General features: G+C 48.0%; 1 protein-coding gene across 4 annotated transcripts in view; it reads right to left on the bottom strand.

Annotated features, from left to right (window-relative positions):
- Positions 1–673: 673 nt before the first annotated feature.
- Positions 674–17,086, bottom strand: part of DENND2A (DENN domain containing 2A) — a 103,312-nt gene continuing 86,899 nt past the window's right edge. For all 4 annotated transcript variants that reach the window (XM_058724085.1, XM_058724084.1, XM_058724086.1 and 1 more), the window contains 6 exons: positions 12,107–12,284; positions 10,429–10,470; positions 5,891–6,008; positions 5,331–5,576; positions 3,643–3,729; positions 674–2,529 (listed from right to left, as the gene is read on the bottom strand). In XM_058724085.1, coding sequence (XP_058580068.1) covers positions 2,498–2,529; positions 3,643–3,729; positions 5,331–5,576; positions 5,891–6,008; positions 10,429–10,470; positions 12,107–12,284 — 703 coding nt within the window. In that variant the 3' untranslated portion in view covers positions 674–2,497. The remainder of the gene's footprint in view (positions 2,530–3,642; positions 3,730–5,330; positions 5,577–5,890; positions 6,009–10,428; positions 10,471–12,106; positions 12,285–17,086) is intronic.

Here is a 17,086-nt window from a genome sequence, read left to right as displayed (position 1 = left end):
ACGGAGTGCTTGTAAACACATACACATTCTTCGTTAAAATGTATGCTTTTTCTTGGCATTAGAGGACTTGGTTCTTGGACAGATGCTCCGTGTGAGGCACGACACATAGGCTGAGTGGCGGTCATCTGGTCTAGCCCACCCAGGTCTTCCAGCCACACTTGGTTTCTGAACCCGAACAGTGTTGTCCACCCACAGTCTGCCCTAAGCTGTGAGCTGGGATTACAATTCTGCTTTGTTTATCTTGCCTCTGACCCTCCCCAGCCTAATTTCCCACTTTGCAAATTGTAGACAACTTTTCAGTTGATTTAGTTTGAATATAAGCAGAGTTGGACCGGAGGAACGCTGGGAAGGCGGGTAGGAGGGTTCTCCAGGGTCTGATGATGTTCTCTTCTTGACCTGAGTGATGGTTACACGGATGTGGTCATTTGCAAAGGTTTGTTATGCCGTATACTCACGATCGGAGAACTTTTCTGTTATGTATATTTTACTTCAAGCAAAAATGAAAATGAAAATGAAAATAAGGCAAAGTACTGAGATACTTATACAATGATGCTTTTCTCAATGCTCTTTAGGATATTAAAAACTGGAAATATCCTGCATGCAGAAAGGTAGAGGATTGGTAAAATAACTTTTAGTACATCTATAAAATAGAGTGTTACACAATCATAAGAAATGTTGACAAAGATGTGTATTTATTCACCTGGAGGTGTTAAGTAAACAATATAATATGAAATAAGTTAGAAAAGAAGGTATATTCCAAAATATTAAAAGAGATCATCTCTGGGTAGAATATTGGTATTAATAAAATAAACTAATCTGAGGAGCTTGTTAGGTACAAATTCCTGAGCCCCCAAGACTCAAGAGACGCCTAGTCAGTCTCCCCCGCCCCCCAACCCCAACACACATACCTACCCAGGTTAACTGTGATGTATAGACTGGTTCCTACCATTTTGGGGGGTCTTGGACCCCTTTGAGAATCTGATATAAACCATGGATCCTCTCTCCTAAAAAACAAATGGACATACCAAAGCTTGGATACAACCTGCAGGTGGGAGGGGGTCATTCATGACTCCAGTTAAGAACCTTTAATGGAGAATGACAGGTCAACCTCTTCTTCATTTTCCTTCTTGTTCTTTTTTTTTTTCCCTTAGAAGACTCCTTGCTCCCAACTCCCTAAAGGTGAGAACCTCTGCCAAGTGGCACAGGTCCTTGGGCCATTACAGAGTTCAGACTGCTGGTGCCGTCCGGAGGGGATCCACCAGCGGGATATGCTGTGGTGGCGGGCCTGAGGCCTGCTTGAGAACTTGCCTGTGCTGCCCACCATTCTTTTCCTGCGTCCCCCCTGAAGCCCTTGCAGGATGGCACTTGGGGTGCAGCCTCTTCCACACCTCCCTGCTTCTGGTCCAGAGGAGTAAGCCTCCTCGCTGGATCACAGGTCTGAGGAAGCTAACCCCAAAGTCTGGATGCCCCTCTTGTTAACATCAACACCACAAGCCCCTCCATTTTTCCTTCACATGTACTATTTCACTTATGCCGATTTGGGTCCCTACAACGAGATGGGAACGTTTCCTACGATATAAATGGGAATAGGGTCAAAGCTGTGGCTTCCGTGTTTTAAGGACCCCAAGAACATTTCCTTAACAGACCTTAGCAGGAGATTTCCTTCTTGTGCGTGCCTCTAAAAGTCATGGACTGCTTGGGCAGTGAGTGATGCTACGGCTTTGAAGAGAGAAGAAGGCCATCCAGAGGAGTCAGGTCCTTTTGGGACGAGACGACTGGGTTGTACAACAAATGACCTTGGCCACCAGGTGGCATCACTGGCTGGCCTCAAGTGCAGCTCATCCCAGGAGGCAACTGTTCCTACAGCCCCGATATGACCTCATTCCACACACAGGCCAATCCTTTCGGGGAGAGGAAAGGTGTCCCCCACCCCCCTCCCCACTTGTGAGCAGGAGCGTGGTAGGCATCGCCACAGCCCTCCTCCCCTGACACCTGCATCTGTCCCCGCCTCTGCCAGAGGAGCACCTTGTTTCTAAGTCCCTGGTCACTGCTCCTGCCCTCCTCCTCCTCCCTCCTCTTGGCTTCAGAGCCCAGCTGCCAGGCAGGATGAACCAGGGCAAGATGGCACAGGGCAGAAGAGACTCTTCCTAGCCCTGGCATAATAAAAAGAAAACCCAAACACTTTTCTTTCTTTTAATACCTAAGGTTAAAAATATAAAAAGTCCCAAACCCAACAACCCAAACAATACATCTGAATGTCGGTGACATGCCTGGTCTCAGGTCCCCTTCACAGCGCTGTTCTGGAGAAGCAGCACCTGCTGCACGGCTCTTGGGCCCTGGGTCCTGGGGAGGCTGTGCGGCAGCCGGAAACCATCCTGGCCTTCACCCCGCACGTGGGACAACCAGGACCCAGCGTTTCAGAAAGGCCACTAGGACTGTTTTTTTTAAAAATGTGCTTGCACTAGGAGGAAGTTTCCCCTTGAGGACGAGCCGAAGGTTATTTCTTGTGGAGAAACTTCATTTTATTGCCTAAAAAAAAAAGAAAAGAAAAGAAAACGAGAACATTTCACCAGGCGGACAAAAGTGAAATCCTGCTCTTTTCATCCCAGACGCGGTGTGGACAAGTGTGGCCTCCGGTGTCACCTCTGAAGCCTCTCTGTGTGTCCTTCCGTGACGAAAAGGGATCTTCCCCAGAGGTGGGAGTTTTGAAAGGAAGAGCTTCAGAGCCGGAAAGGAGGCTTTGCTCCTGCACTGGTGACACAGGAAGCACTGAATGTGCCGTGTCCTTGAGGAGCCAAGGATGGAGAAGACTCCCAGCGGCGGCCCGGTGGGTCGGGGCAGGCACAGTATGGCCACGTGTAGCTCCTCCTGTGCCTTGTCAGTGCAATTCAACCAAAGTCCTTACGATTCTTTTATTTTCCTTTTAATTTTTATTTATTTTTTAAAGTAATCTCTACACCCAACATAGGGCTCAAACTCATAACCCTGAGCTCAAGAGTTGCACGCTCCACTGACTGAGTCAGCCAGGCGCCCCAAGGTCCTTATAATTCTTATGTTTCCACTTTTCAGGGCCACTTGGAGGCTAGTCCAGGCCTTTCCTGCCACACACCCTTCTCTGGTTCCCTTCGCACTTCCTAAACTCAATTCCCCAGAAGATTTGAGAGTGTGGCAGTAAAAAAGGGGGAACAAAAAGGGGGCACCTGGGTGGCTCAGTTGGTTAAGCTTCCAGCTCTTGATTTCAGCACAGGTCATGATCTCTTAGTTTGTGGGTTCGAGCCCCGCATTGGGCTCTGTACTAAGGGTGTGGAGCCTGCTTGGGATTCTCTCTCCCTCACACACAAGCCTGCTCTCTCTCTCTCTCTCTCTCTCTCTCTAACTATATAAGTTAAAAAAAAAAAAAAAAAAAAAAAAGACCATGGGAGATAACAGCGAAGGAAGATAGCAAGACAGCCCAGGGGGCTGTAAAGCAGGAGGGGTCCTTAGCTTCCTCTGTTTATATTCTGGGGCCAGATTAGAACAGGAGGTTACAATGCTGGTGCGGAAGCACAGCTCAGCATTATTTAGGACCCACCCCAGGGGAGGCAACTGGCTGAGACTCCAAGGACCAGAGGCTGGTGCTGGGGACTGACAGCTGGGCCTTACCAAGTCCCTTCAGGAACCTATTGACGCCACTGTGTTCTCCACTGGGGAGTGTTTCCAGGTACTCCTGGGCTCGGACCTCAAACAGACCTGTTGGCAAAAGAAATCCCAGCCATTTTAGTCCCTTCTCTTTCCCTCTCTTCTAAACATACCCATTTCCTTACTGCCATAAAAAAACCTTCCTTCTGAGATGAGCGGCTCCTATAAACATGCTCTGAATCGTAAGGTTTCTAAGGGTTTTTATTGCCCTTATAATTGCCCAACCTTGTGCAGTAAGTGTCTTTGGGAGGCTAGAAAGCTAGCCCATATGTGAAATCCTATTTTTATTCAGCAAACACCTTCCCAGTGTCTATACCGTGCCAGGCATGCGGTTTGGAGGATGAACCAGACGGCCCTGGCTTTCAGGACTCCTGCAGCCTCCCATACAAGGAACGCTGGCCAAGTGGTTGGCTTCCTGGGAATCCATCAGCCATCTATCAGCTCAGCAGGGCCAGACACAGCACCTCGTAGGTGTGAGGCCAGGGCGGGAGCCTCAGCCATTCTGTCTTCTTTTCTCATCAGTCTTCCCTGGATAGAGGCTGCCTTCCATGCTACTTTTAAGCTTTTGTGTCTCTCGACCTTTCTATCAAATAGTGATCTGTAGACAGATATGCTGGTAAAGCAGAGCTTCTCTTTAAAGGAATCCTATCATGGGCAGTGTGACTCATACTTTAATCAATTTCCTTTTGTCTCTTCAGTTACCACTCATCAGAATACCTGAAGTGTGGCCAGCCTCCATCGCTACTTTGCAAAGAGCTCCAGGAATGTGGGGCTTTGGTTCCTTAGCCTAGTCTCTGCCATCACAGCACCAGAGGACAGCAAGGCCCAGGCCGAGGCTCTCCCAGGACCCCCCTGCCCTCCCTACTCACTGCACCTGGGTGGTAAGCGTCTCTCCACCGACCCCAGTCTAATCCCATCAGTGACCATCTTTACCCACATTTCTAGCTTTTCGATTCCCGAAAGGGCTTAAGATGATGTAAGAAAGAGAGGGGAGTGATCTGATCCTCCTTCACATACTTTGCCTCCTCCAGCCCTGGAAATACGATGGAACCCAGCCAAAGGGGACAGGAAGAGGGAGGAGAGAGAGTGCAGGAGGGGAATGGGTGGCCTCTGTGGCGAGATGACCCCCATGCTGGGAGGGCCACTGCTGTCCTCCCTCCTGTGTGGTCAATCTGGCTAAGCATCAGGAGGCCCTCACACAAAGTGGAGGCCTCGGCCTTCCTGTCTTCCCCCGTCCCGTCCCGTCCCAGCTGGCTCCTGCCATGCCCAGTGGAGATGGAGGAAAGAAGGGCAGAAGGGAGGAGGAGAGGCCTGAGGAAAAGGAGACGAGGGGCCACAGAGAGACAGGAGAGAGTGTTCTCAAGGGTTTCGTCAAGTTGGAAAGATAGAACAGAAGGAGAACTTGCCACCAGAACCTGGACTGTGGTTCTGGGAGAGGCTGTGAGAGGGGACAGAGATGGCCCGAGAAGACAGGCAGGACACTGGGGCAGCTGGCTCAGCTCCGAGGTGGCAAGAAGGGGCGTTCTCCAGAGCAGGCAGCCGCACTGGTCCCACCAGGGTGCTGGCTCCATGACCTTCTTTTTTACTCATCTGCCCCCGGGGCCAGGGCGTCCCTAGCTGCCTGGGCCCCCACGTGGAAGGTGCCTCCTCACCTCTGGCATCCTGCCGGCGCAGTTCCCGCTCTTGGATGAAGCCCCGAAAGGTCTGGGTCTCCATGAAAACCTCCAGGAAACGGCGGAGGCTCTTGGAGGAGACGGCTTTGCGGAAGGCCTCTCGCTGCAGGGTCCTCTCCTCGCGCTCGCCCGCCGTCAGGAACAAGGAGTAGTGACCCACGATCTCCACGAAGAAGCGGACAAAGGCTTCTGACACCACCTCGTTCAAGGGGCTGGACTCCGGGCCTGAGCACAGTGCGGAGGGGCCGGTGAGGGCAGGGTTGACACAGAGCCCCCGAGACACAGGTTACCCAAGGTGATGAAGTCATTTCGTGTCCCCTTGTCATCAGGGATTTTAGGGCCCAAACGGAGGAGGCGGGAAAAATCGTCTCACGATTCAGTGTTAGAATGAGATCCAGATAAAGGGATTACACACCCACTTTCTCTCCGGGCCTGCCTCTCCGGCCGGCCACGTGGAAGGGACAGTCACTTGCCCATTTGCTCCCGGACTGTAATGACGGAAGAGCAAGGTGCAGTCTGGGAGGTGGCTGGGCACTTACCACGCTTGCAGTCCGGGGGCCCTTCGTCCTGGTCACTAGCCAGGTCATTCCTCTGCTCCAGAATGTGCTCCAGGGCTACCTGCAGCTTCCTGGGGAGAATGGAGTCCTCGTCATCCATCTGTAAAGCAGAAAAAGCAGGTGGGCCATTGCCCCAGGGCTTCTGGGGTGGATAGCTGCATCCTGGCCAGCAGGTCATGCTGGATACACCGCAGGGCCATCCTGGCACGGTTTTTGGTTTAGCGGAAGGAATATGACTTAGAGACAGAGATCTGAGGTCTGAATCTCTATTCCACTTTTTACAAGCGATATGAGCCTCGGTTTCCCCACTTGTAAAATGGGCTAGCAATCCATATCTTCCCCATTGTGAAGATTAAATGCATATAGAAGACATTGATGAAAGAATTTGACAAAGATGTAAATAAATGAAAAGATATTCTGTGTTTATGGATTAGGAAAATCAATGTTGGGGCACCTGGGTGGCTCAGTCGGTTAAGCGGCCGACTTCGGCTCAGGTCATGATCTCGGGGTCTGCGAGTTTGAGCCCCGTGTCGGACTCTGTGCTGACGGCTCAGAGCCTGGAGCCTGTTTCAGATTCTGTGTCTCCCTCTCTCTCCACCCCTCCCCCGTTCATGCTCTGTCTCTCTCTGTCTCAAAAATAAATAAACGTTAAAAAAAAAAATTAAAAAAATTAAAAAAAAAAGAAAAATCGATATTGTTAAAATGTCCATATTACCCAAAGCCATCTATAGACTCAGTGCAATCCCTATCAAAATTGCAATGGCATTTTTTATAGAAATAAAAACAGCCATCCTAAATTTCACATGGAACCACAAAAGATAATGAATAGCCAAAGCAATCCTAAGAAAGAAGAATAAAGCTGGAGGCATCACAATTCCTGATTTCAAATTTTCTTACAAAGCTATAGTTATCAAAACAGTATGGTACTGGCATGAAAAGAGACACATAAACCAATGGATCAGATACAAGAGCCTAGAAATAAACCCACGCATTTATGCTCAACTAATATTTGGCAAGGGAGCTAAGAATTCAATGAGGAGGGGCATCTGGGTGGCTCAGTCAGTTAAGTATCTGACTGGCTCAGGTCATGATCTCGTGGTTTGTGGGTTTGAGACCCACATTGGGCTATGGCACTGACAGTGTGGAGCCTGCTTGGGATTCTCTCTCTTTGCCTCTCTCTCTGCCCCTCCTCCACTCACGCTTCCTCTCAAAAATCAATTTAAAAAAAACTTAAAAAAACAAAAGAATTCAATTCAAAGAATGACGGTCTCTTCAACAAATGGTGCCGGGAAATTCACATGCAAAGGCAAAAAATTGTCCCCTATCTTACACCACTCACAAAAATCAACATGAAATGGATTAAAGATTTAAAGATAAGACCTGAAACTGTAAAACTATTGGAAATAAATGGAAAAAGCTCCTTGACATTGGTCTTGGCATGATTTTTTTAGGTTATGACACCTAAAAGCACAGTGACAAAAGCAAAAATAAAAAAAGGGCCACATTGCACTAAAGAGCTTCTGCACAGTGAAAGAAATGATGAACGACAGTCGTATACTTGTGCACCGTTGGTGCGAGCGTCAATTAGTGCAGCGGCTACGGGAAACAGAACGGAGGTTCCTCAAAAAGTTAACGATAGGACTACCCTCTGATTCAGTAATCCCACTTCTGGGTATATAGCTAAAGGAAATGCAATCACTATCTTGAAGAGGTATCTGCACCTCCATGCTCACTGCAGCATTATTCACAAAGGCCAAGACATGGGAACAACCTAAGTGTTCATTCATGGATGAGTGAATAAAGAAAATAATAGATAGGGGCGCGTGGGCGGTTCAGTCGGTTAAGCGTCTGACCTCGGCTCGGGCCATGATATCACTGTCCGTGAGTTCGAGCCCCGCGTCGGGCTCTGTGCTGGTAGCTCAGAGCCTGGAGCCTGCTTCGGATTCTGTGCCTCCCTCTCTCTCTGCCCCTAACCCACTCTCATTCTGTCTCTGTCTCTCTCAAAAAATAAACATTAAGGGGCGCCTGGGTGGCTCAGTCAGTTAAGCGTCGGACTTCAGCTCAGGTCACGATCTCGCGGTCCGCAAGTTCGACCCCGCGTCGGTCTCTGGGCTGATGGCTCAGAGCCTGGAGCCTGCTTCCGATTCTGTGTCTCCCTCTCTCTCGGCCCCTCCCCCGTTCATGCTGTGTCTCTCTCTGTCTCAAAAATAAACAAAAAAAAAAAAATTAAAAAAATTAAAAAAAATAAAATAATAGATAACAAAGAATATACACACACATACAACACACATATATATACATACACACAATGGAATGTACACACACACACACACACACACACACACATAATGGAATATTAGTCAGTTATAAAAAAGCAGGAAATCTTGCCTTTGTGACAACATGGATTGACCTTGAGGGCATTATGCTTAGTGAAAGTAGTCAGACAAAGACAAATCCTGTATGTTCTCCCTTCTATGTGAAATCTAAAAAAGCCGAACTCACAGATTTCTAGTAGAATGGTGGTTGCCAGCAGCCAGGGTATGGGGGAAATGGGTATAATCTTCAGGTTGTAAGATAAGTTCCGGGGAAATCCAATGCATGGCATGGTAACTACAGTTAACAACAGCACTCCACTTTATACTTGAGAGTTGTTACTAGGTCTTAAATGTCATCACACACACACAAAGGATAATTATGTGAGAGGATAGAAGTGTTAACTAATCTTATTGTGATAATCATTTCATAGTATGTACATGCATCAAATCATCATTGTAAACTGGTATATGTCAGTAATATCTCAATAAAGCTGGGGGGAAATTAAGTACAATACAAAGTCCTTGGCACCTAGTAGATACTCAACAAATGTTCCCCGCTGCCCCCACCCTGCAGGATGGCCAGTGCTAATAAGGGAGCTGTGGTCAGGACAGATGACCAGTGTGATCCGAAGTTGGCTTTATGATCTGACCTCAGAGCAGGAGGGCCTTGGGAAGGGCAAGCAGACAAAAGTAATGATTAAAAAAACCGAACAAACCACATTAACATGACAGAACTTGTCAGCAGTATGGCCACGTCCAAGTTTAAAAGCAATCCAACAGAATGCCTGGAAAACCTTACTACCGTGATTCTTTGCAAGATCTGATAGGAGTTAGCTCTCTTAGGCGAGTGGTAACAAGAAAATAAATGTGTATTATTTTCTCTGATAATGAGAGCAGTTTATGATCATTATAGAAAACAAATGAAAGTATTAAAACAATTTAAGATCTCTCACACTCTGCCTCCTTTTCAGTCTCCTACCCCAAACAGTTAGTATCCATGTTTTGGTGAGTTTTCCTTTCCATCTCTTTTAGAGGTGCGCGTGCACACACACACACACACACACACACACACGTATACACACACACAGTTGACCTTTGAACAACTCAGGTTTGAACTCTGTAGGTCCACTTACAGGCAACTTCTTTTTCAATAAATCCAGTACAGTCCTGTAAAGGTATTTTCTCTTCCTTATGATTTTCTTGGTAATACTTTCTCTTTTTTTCTCTAGCTTACTTTTTTTTTTAATTTTTTTTTTTTTTAACGTTTATTTATTTTTGAGACAGAGAGAGACAGAGCATGAACGGGGGAGGGGCGGAGAGAGAGGGAGACACAGAATCTGAAACAGGCTCCAGGCTCTGAGCTGTCAGCACAGAGCCCAACGCGGGGCTCAAACTCTCGGACCGTGAGATCATGTCCTGAGCCGAAGTCGGACGCTTAACCGACTGAGCCGCCCAGGCGCCCCTCTCTAGCTTACTTTATTCCAAGTATCTGATGTATAAGACATATAACAAAGAAAATATGTATTAATCAACTGTTTATCCTATCAGTAAGGCTTTTGGCCATCAGTAGGCTATCGGTAATGAAGTCTTTGGTTAAGTCAAAAGTTATTATACACAGATTGTCAACTATGCAGGGACACTTCTAACCCTTGTGTTGTTTAAGGGTCAACTGTGTTTTTTTCTTTCTCTTTCCTTTTGTTTTTTAAGATATTCTTTTTTTTTTTTTCAAGTTTATTTTATTTATTTTGAGAGAGACAGAGATAGCATGAGCAGGGGAGGGGCAGAGACAGAAGGGGTGAGAAAGAATCCCAAGCAGCCTCTCTGTTGTCAGCGCAGAGCCTGATGTGGGGCTTGAACTCACGAACTTTGAGATCATGGCCTGAGCCAAAATCAAGAGTCCAATGTTTAACCGACTGAGTCACCCAGGCGCCCCGTCTATAGTTATAACCTATACAAAGCTTCTAACTGTTAGAAAATAATTTTCTAACACAACAAATGGGACTCAATCCATTCCCAAACCCTTCCCCTTTGACCCCTGCCTTCTGTCCTGTTCTCAGTACAGCCCGGCTAGGGATCACTCAAGCCTGCCGGCCTATTGTGCAATCCCAGGCCCACCAAGGAGCCTTTCCAGACCTGGAAAATTGTGTCCCAAACAACAGAGAGGTGAAAACAGAGCAGCACGCTGAAGCCAGCCTTTTTACTCACCTGTCTGAGGAACCGATTGTTGACCAGGTCAACCACAAGGACCTGCAAGATGAAGAAAAGGGACGATTACTGTCACCAGGGCTTCTGGGATGTAGTGACAGACTCTTAGCCTTCTTCCTTCTTGGCATCCCGACAAGCAGCTGGGGTGGGGGATAGAGTGGCCCATTTGTGGTTTCCCGACGTTGCCACTGTAGCCACAAGTGATGAAGAGGGGAGGTAGGGGGTGGGGAAAGGCTTTCCAAAATCGCATGCTTTCAACACTGAAACCACAGCTGGGACATGTGTATGCCACAGATTGGACTCCCTGTCCCGTTCCCACGCTGGCTAAGGCAGAGCCTTTGGGACAGATTTTTAGTGTGCAGGTTACTGGGGTGGGCAAAAGATGCTACAGGCCCCCCAGGCCCCCCCTTGCTTCCATTCCATTCGACGCTGCCACCCCCCACTCCCAGTTCGCTCTCTCCTCTCAGCTACCCAGGTGGCCTTGTCCTTTCTCTGAATGGGACAAGAAGAGAGAAACCCAGAGGAGTGGATCCAGCTGGAGAATAAATCAAGCTGCAGGTGCTGGGCTTTCATCAGTCAAAGCTTTTAGGGTAGGCACCTTCCCCTTGTCTCCGTAAACAGGGACTGGGGACTGGGACCCGGGCCAGGTGGGCCAGGTGTTGCGTGAGGCAAGTGAGGCGCCTAGAGCACAGGTCAGGAAAATGCTGGCCTCTGCTTACGTGACCCGGGGTGTGAGGCCCTCACTTGGGCCTCGGCATGGGCCACACTGGCTATGATGAAGAGCATGGGCCTGCATGGCCACCATGTTCTCACCAACAGCTGGAAACACAGGCTCTAATCATCCCAGAGACTGTGCCCAGGAGCTGAGGGAGCCCTCCCATTCCTCTTTCTGGGGTTGAACTGAGCCATTTCAGGGATCACACAGTACCCAGACAAGCTCCTTGCAGTTCAGAAACTTACACCCGAAGAGCTGCGTGTGCTGGTGAATACTTAATGGGGCTTCAGGCTACCTGGGCAATTAGAAGAGCCACGTCTGGGGCCCCGGGGTGAATTTCAGGGACAGGCGTTCCCCCGGGGGTTTGGAAGTGAGTAGTATCAGTTAGGCCCCTCTGGTTCCCTGAGTGCTGGGAGCTCAGGACACAGGACAGTGATTGATTATTTAGAGGAAGGAACTGGGGCTAAATACCCACAGAAATGCCAGGTAGGACGTTCCCTGCTTGGGTGCAAGCCTGAAAACCCAGAACTGGATGATTAAAAACATTTTGGTTGTTGTCTCTTTAACTGATATGAAAAAGGACCTGTTCGCACAATCTGTCAACTTTGTTATTAGTCCAAATATAAATTCCAGTTAGCTCTTGTGTGCTCCCTGCCCACCTCCCAGTCTTGGGGAGTGCAAGGGAGGGGAGGTTAGGGTAGATGGCTACTTCTGGATGAAACGTTTTAACATGTGGTTAAGTTGTAGATGTCTGCCCTTCTCAGGCCGGTAGGTTCATTTAGAGGAGAGAACTGAACTTGCGGCTACTGAGGGTCCACTGAGGCGGACTGGAGTGGGGGGCGTGGATCTAACAGACAAAGCCATGGGGTCCCCCATTCCCTGCGTGCCTACAGTGCCTTAGCCAACACCTCCCCTCTACCTCGGGCACCCTCGGGAGGGAACAGCGATGCCCCCAGAGCTCACCTCTTCCAGCGGCAGCTCCCTGAGCAGTGGCAGCGAGCTGGTGAGCAGCCCGATGAGGAAGGGGGTTGGTGAGCACACGATGTCGATCATGGTGGGGGGCAGCACGGGGATGTAGGTGTGCTGCCAGGTGAACGGGTAGATGGCGGCCACCATTGCATGGCCGCACTTGGACAGCGTGCTGCAGTGGAGGGGAGAGAAGGGGAGAAGGTGCAGATTCAGGGAAAGCTCCAGACACGGCCTGCTCAGGCTCAGAGGGTGGGCGGCCGCCATGGAGGAGGCTGGAGACAAATGTGGGCACTCCTCCCCGAAGTCGTGTCGGTCAGAAAGGGCGTCACGTGTGTAAGCAGGTACATCACGTAACACAGTCCTAACGCAGAGTATATCAGGCACGTGGAGCCTGTGTGAGGCTTGGACACACAGCCAGAAGGACAGATTGAATGCCTCAGCTAACTTTTGCTAGTGTCCCTTCACATGCAAGCTACATTCTTTTATATTTTATTATTTTTTAAATGTTTATTTTTGAGAGACAGAGCATGAGCAGGGAGGGACAGAGAGAGAGAGGGAGACAAAGAATCTGAAGCAGGCTCCAGGCTCTGAGCTGTCAGCACAGAGCCCAACGCGGAGCTCGAATCCATGAGCCCTGAGATCATGACCTGAGCTGAAGTTGGACACTGAACCTACTGAGCCACCCAGGCGCCCCTTGAGCTACATTCTTGTAAGATCTTGACCACATCATTCACTTTCACCCCTCTTCCCCATATCCTTCCAAAACAACGAAAGCCTCTTTTCTCATGGATGCTCATTGATTTCTCTTACTGAAGACACTTTTATATTCTAACACTAGCTGCTTCTTCGTTCCCTTCGGCACATTCGCTCAGCCAAGCACGAATACCTAGGTGCCATCAGGGTAAACAGGGTGGCTCCTCTGGCATTTACATGGCAACCGTCAACTGTGAGGCTCTCCTTGTAAGCAAGAAACTCATATGCAGTCAGTTACCCCTTACCCAGAATTTAAAACTTAACAAAAAAACACAACATTCTCTCTTAAAGAATAATGATCATGGTGTAGCCTTTATCGGCAAGCCCTGAGCTCCACTGATCACCGTCCCCAGTGCTCTGTGTGGAGCTTGAGTTCATGCCTGGTCTGCTGGATGAATGGGTGGATTACCCCGGGCTGTCATCTGGAATATCAGCCCCACTGTGCCACAGATGGTGATGCCTGGCAGCCTCCCAGGGTGGGCAAGAGCTGACTTTCCCTTCTTCTGGGCAGTTTCTTGTTGCTGGTGAGCCTGCTGGGGTCAGACCCTCTCTGTTCACATCCTAGTATGCCATGGGATTCAAAACGTCAGAAGCTTGTTAGAAATATGTGTAATGTAAGAATAGAATAATAGCGAGGGCCCATGGGTTCTCCCTGGAGTATATAGCATCCTTCTCAGGCCACAAGCCCTATAACCAGCATTTGATTTGTTAGGCCACCTTTTTAATGTTTGCCCCAGTTTTCAGCTGAGTTCTGTTTAGGAAGCAGAGTCCTGGATAGATGAATGTCTCCTTACTGGGTTCCCAGGGATGTCAGGCGCCTATAAAGGCATGCATACCTTGGAGATACTGTGGGTTCTGTTCCACACCCCCACAATCAAGCAAATATGTTTGGGACAGGGAGTCAAATGATTTTTTTTTGTTTTCCGGTGCATATAAAAATTATGTTCATAGTATACAGTATGCAAATGTGCAATAGTATTATGTCTATAAAGTGTATAGATTTCAATTAAAAAAGTTTGTTGCTAAAAAATGCTAACCATCATCTGAGCTTCCAGTGAGTCATAAATCACCAATCACAGATGACCATAACAAATATAATGATAATGAAAAATATTGTGAGATATTACCAAAGTGTCACACAGAGACACAAAGCAAGCAAACGCTGGTGGAAAAGTGGTGCTGATAAACTTGCTTGAAGCAGGTTGCCACAAACCTTCAACTTGTAAAAAAACACAGTATCTGCAAAGTGCAACAGAATGAGGTATGTAATGTCATGGTCATAAGACTTTCCCAAGCCCATTTGAGTGGAATCACTTAACTTTGGCTTCCTTAAGGAGAAAAGATATTGGCTAGCAAGTGAAATACCCAGACAGAAAAAGACAAATACCGGATGATTCCACTTACATGAGGGACTCAGAATAGGCAAATTCACAGGGACAGAATAGAACAGAGGTTACCAGGGGCTGGGGGAGGGAGAACAGGCAGTTGTTGCCTCTGGAAATGGGCAGTGTTGATGGTTGCAAACACTGTGAATATACTTGCTGCCACTGACCTGTGTACTTGAAAAGTAAACCTTCTGTTATCTATGGTTTACTACAATAAAAAAATAGCAAAAAAAAAAAAAATCACTTTCTAACGGAGTTCCTATGAATGTGGCACTCCCTGAACATCCTTAAAATACATACCAGCCCTCTTTTCCATCCCATCTGCACTCGGGGCCCCTTGAACCAGAGTAATGTTGAATCTTGTTCATTTATCAGCATGAGCCCTCTGACCTTCCTGTTCTCTGTCTTCGCAAACCATCACTCTCTGAACACTCACTGGGGTCATGAAATGCTTCTTAGTAGCATGGAACCCCCATGTTGCCCTGATATGTGGTCCTAGTCTCTTCTTCCAAATTATCACCCCCAAAATGAGAAAGATGCCACCCCAAGATTTCCTTATCACTATAATACCTTCTTTGTAAGAGTGAGGTACATACAAAGTATGTAATACCCTCTTGAGTAACAGTGACCCAGAATAATTAAGTCAGGACTTATACGAAGGAGAATAACAGCAATCAGTCAGCCAGTGGCTTGGGGTGACTTCTGTCTTCCAAAGAATCTTCTCTCAAAGCAGAGAAGCATTTTCCTAAGGCATCACTTTCTCTGAGATACCAGGAATGTTTATACTTTCAGTGAGTTGCACACCATTTGTGTTTAATTTTCTTGATCACGAATGTGTTTAATTTACTCTGTTCTAAATTTCTTTAGTTTTAGGACTACTCTGTGTGTGACCAGTCTACAAAGGTGATCTGCTCACGTACTATAGTTGCGAGAACACAGCCAAGAAAACGAGAAGAACGTTAAAAAATAAAGGAGGATAGTTAGGTGTAGAGTGGATTTTTTCAGACTATACTTTGCAGCCCATCATTGGGTCCTGAAATAATTTTAGTGGGTTGTGATCAGCATTAAAAACAACAAAAAAGGGGCACCTGGGTGGCTCAGTTGGTTGGGCGTTGGACTTCGGCTCAGGTCGTGATGTCATGGCTGGTGAGTTTGAGCCCCACATCAGGCTCTGTGCTCACAGCTAGGAGCCTGGAGCCTGCTTCGGATTCTGTGTCTCCCTCTCTCTGCCCCTCCCCTGCTCACGCTCTGTCTCTCTCTCAAAAATGATAAACATTAAAAAAAAAAAAAAAACCACACAACAGAAAGAAGAGACAAGAGACAGTGTGTTGCAATGCGTTTCAGGTGTAACTATCTGTGTGTATGTATGTGGTATTGGCATTGGGTCTGGACGTGAAATGCATTTCTCATCATGGTCTGTAATAAAAAGGGTCTGAAGCCAATGACTTGGACTGAAGAACTGGAGGTTGGAGGCAGGTGGACAGAGATGGTTCAACTGGAATTCTGGTATGTTCCATTTTTTACCGGGAGGTTGGCTTTCACTCCCAAGGGACTAGAGGGACCTTAAAGGAGACTGTAGGAAAGAATTCCCTGAATGAAGCCTCATGTATGAAACCTGTCTCTTTTTACAGCACATTTGTTGTGAGCTCCTAAACAGAACTTGGAGGGAGAGTGGCGGGTCCCCACGGAGGGCGCTGTCTGGTGGGGTCCACCTCAGCCATCTCTGAGGCTCTCACTTTCCACTTGCTACCGGAAAATAAAAATGCAATGCTCATGCTGAAGAGTTCATTCACATTTTAGAGATGTGGTTTAAGCACTTTTGACCCCAGGGAAGTTGTAAAATCACATAAGTTTAAACCTGGAGCCACCTTAGAGATAGAATTCATCTTTTGATTTTTTTTTTTTTTTTTTAAGTAAGCTTTATGTCCAACGTGAGGCTTGAACTCACAACCTGAGGTCAAGAGTCCCTTGCTCCACCGACAGAGCCAGCCAGGCGTCCCTCCTTTGGAATTCTATAGCTAAAGAAACCTAGGCTGAGGTTGACCTCTGAATTCAGGGTGGGGCGCCCGGGGCCCGGAGGAAGTGAAGAGATCCCGAGAGAGGAATGGAGGCCTGAAGAGGCACAGAGAGAAGCCTTTTGTGGTTTTCTCAATCACTGCAATAGAAAAACAAATCAGTTTAACTTTTTTTTCCCAAGTCAAAGAAAAGGCCTTCTGCCCTTTTGCTTTCTTGTGGCCTCATGGTTGGAAGGAGAAAGCGCGATCGGTGGCTCGCTTCTCTCTGCTGCTAGAGCTCCCTGTGGCTCCGAGGGGAACCCTAAGTGGGCGAGGCCCCCGGAGGTCAGGCAGGCCCCCGTTCAGCTGCGGGGAGTGTACACCGGCTGCACAAGGAAGGCAGTTGGAACCGGTTAGGAAACACGATAAGCAGTGCCAGCGCTAGCCTCACACATACAGTGGGGGGGATACGTGTTACTGAGGAAGATCAAATTCACTCTTGCGGCTGGAATGCACTGACCTAAAGGTCACCAGAATTCAATTCTGAAGGGGACCCACGATGACAACTCAGCCGGGTACCCCGTTGGCCATGTAGGTAGGCGCTGCCACTGCCGTTTCTCCGAACAAGTGGTTTCTGTTTGTTTTCAAATCATCTGATGTGCTGTTGCAGCTGGAGCCCAATGTTTCTGCACCTGGTTATCATTAGCACCTCCGGGCAGGCGCAAAGGGGGCCCGGTGTGCTCACGACAACAGGTGGGCAGGGCTGAGGAGTGTCTCATTCCTCTTGCTGGCTAGCCCACACCAACACGCTAAAAACAAAACAAAACAGAACAACAACAAAA

Source organism: Neofelis nebulosa, chromosome 4 (genome assembly GCF_028018385.1).
Source record: "Neofelis nebulosa isolate mNeoNeb1 chromosome 4, mNeoNeb1.pri, whole genome shotgun sequence".
In the NCBI taxonomy this organism is placed as follows: Eukaryota; Metazoa; Chordata; class Mammalia; order Carnivora; family Felidae; genus Neofelis; species Neofelis nebulosa.
This window is presented reverse-complemented; position numbering and strand designations above follow the sequence as displayed.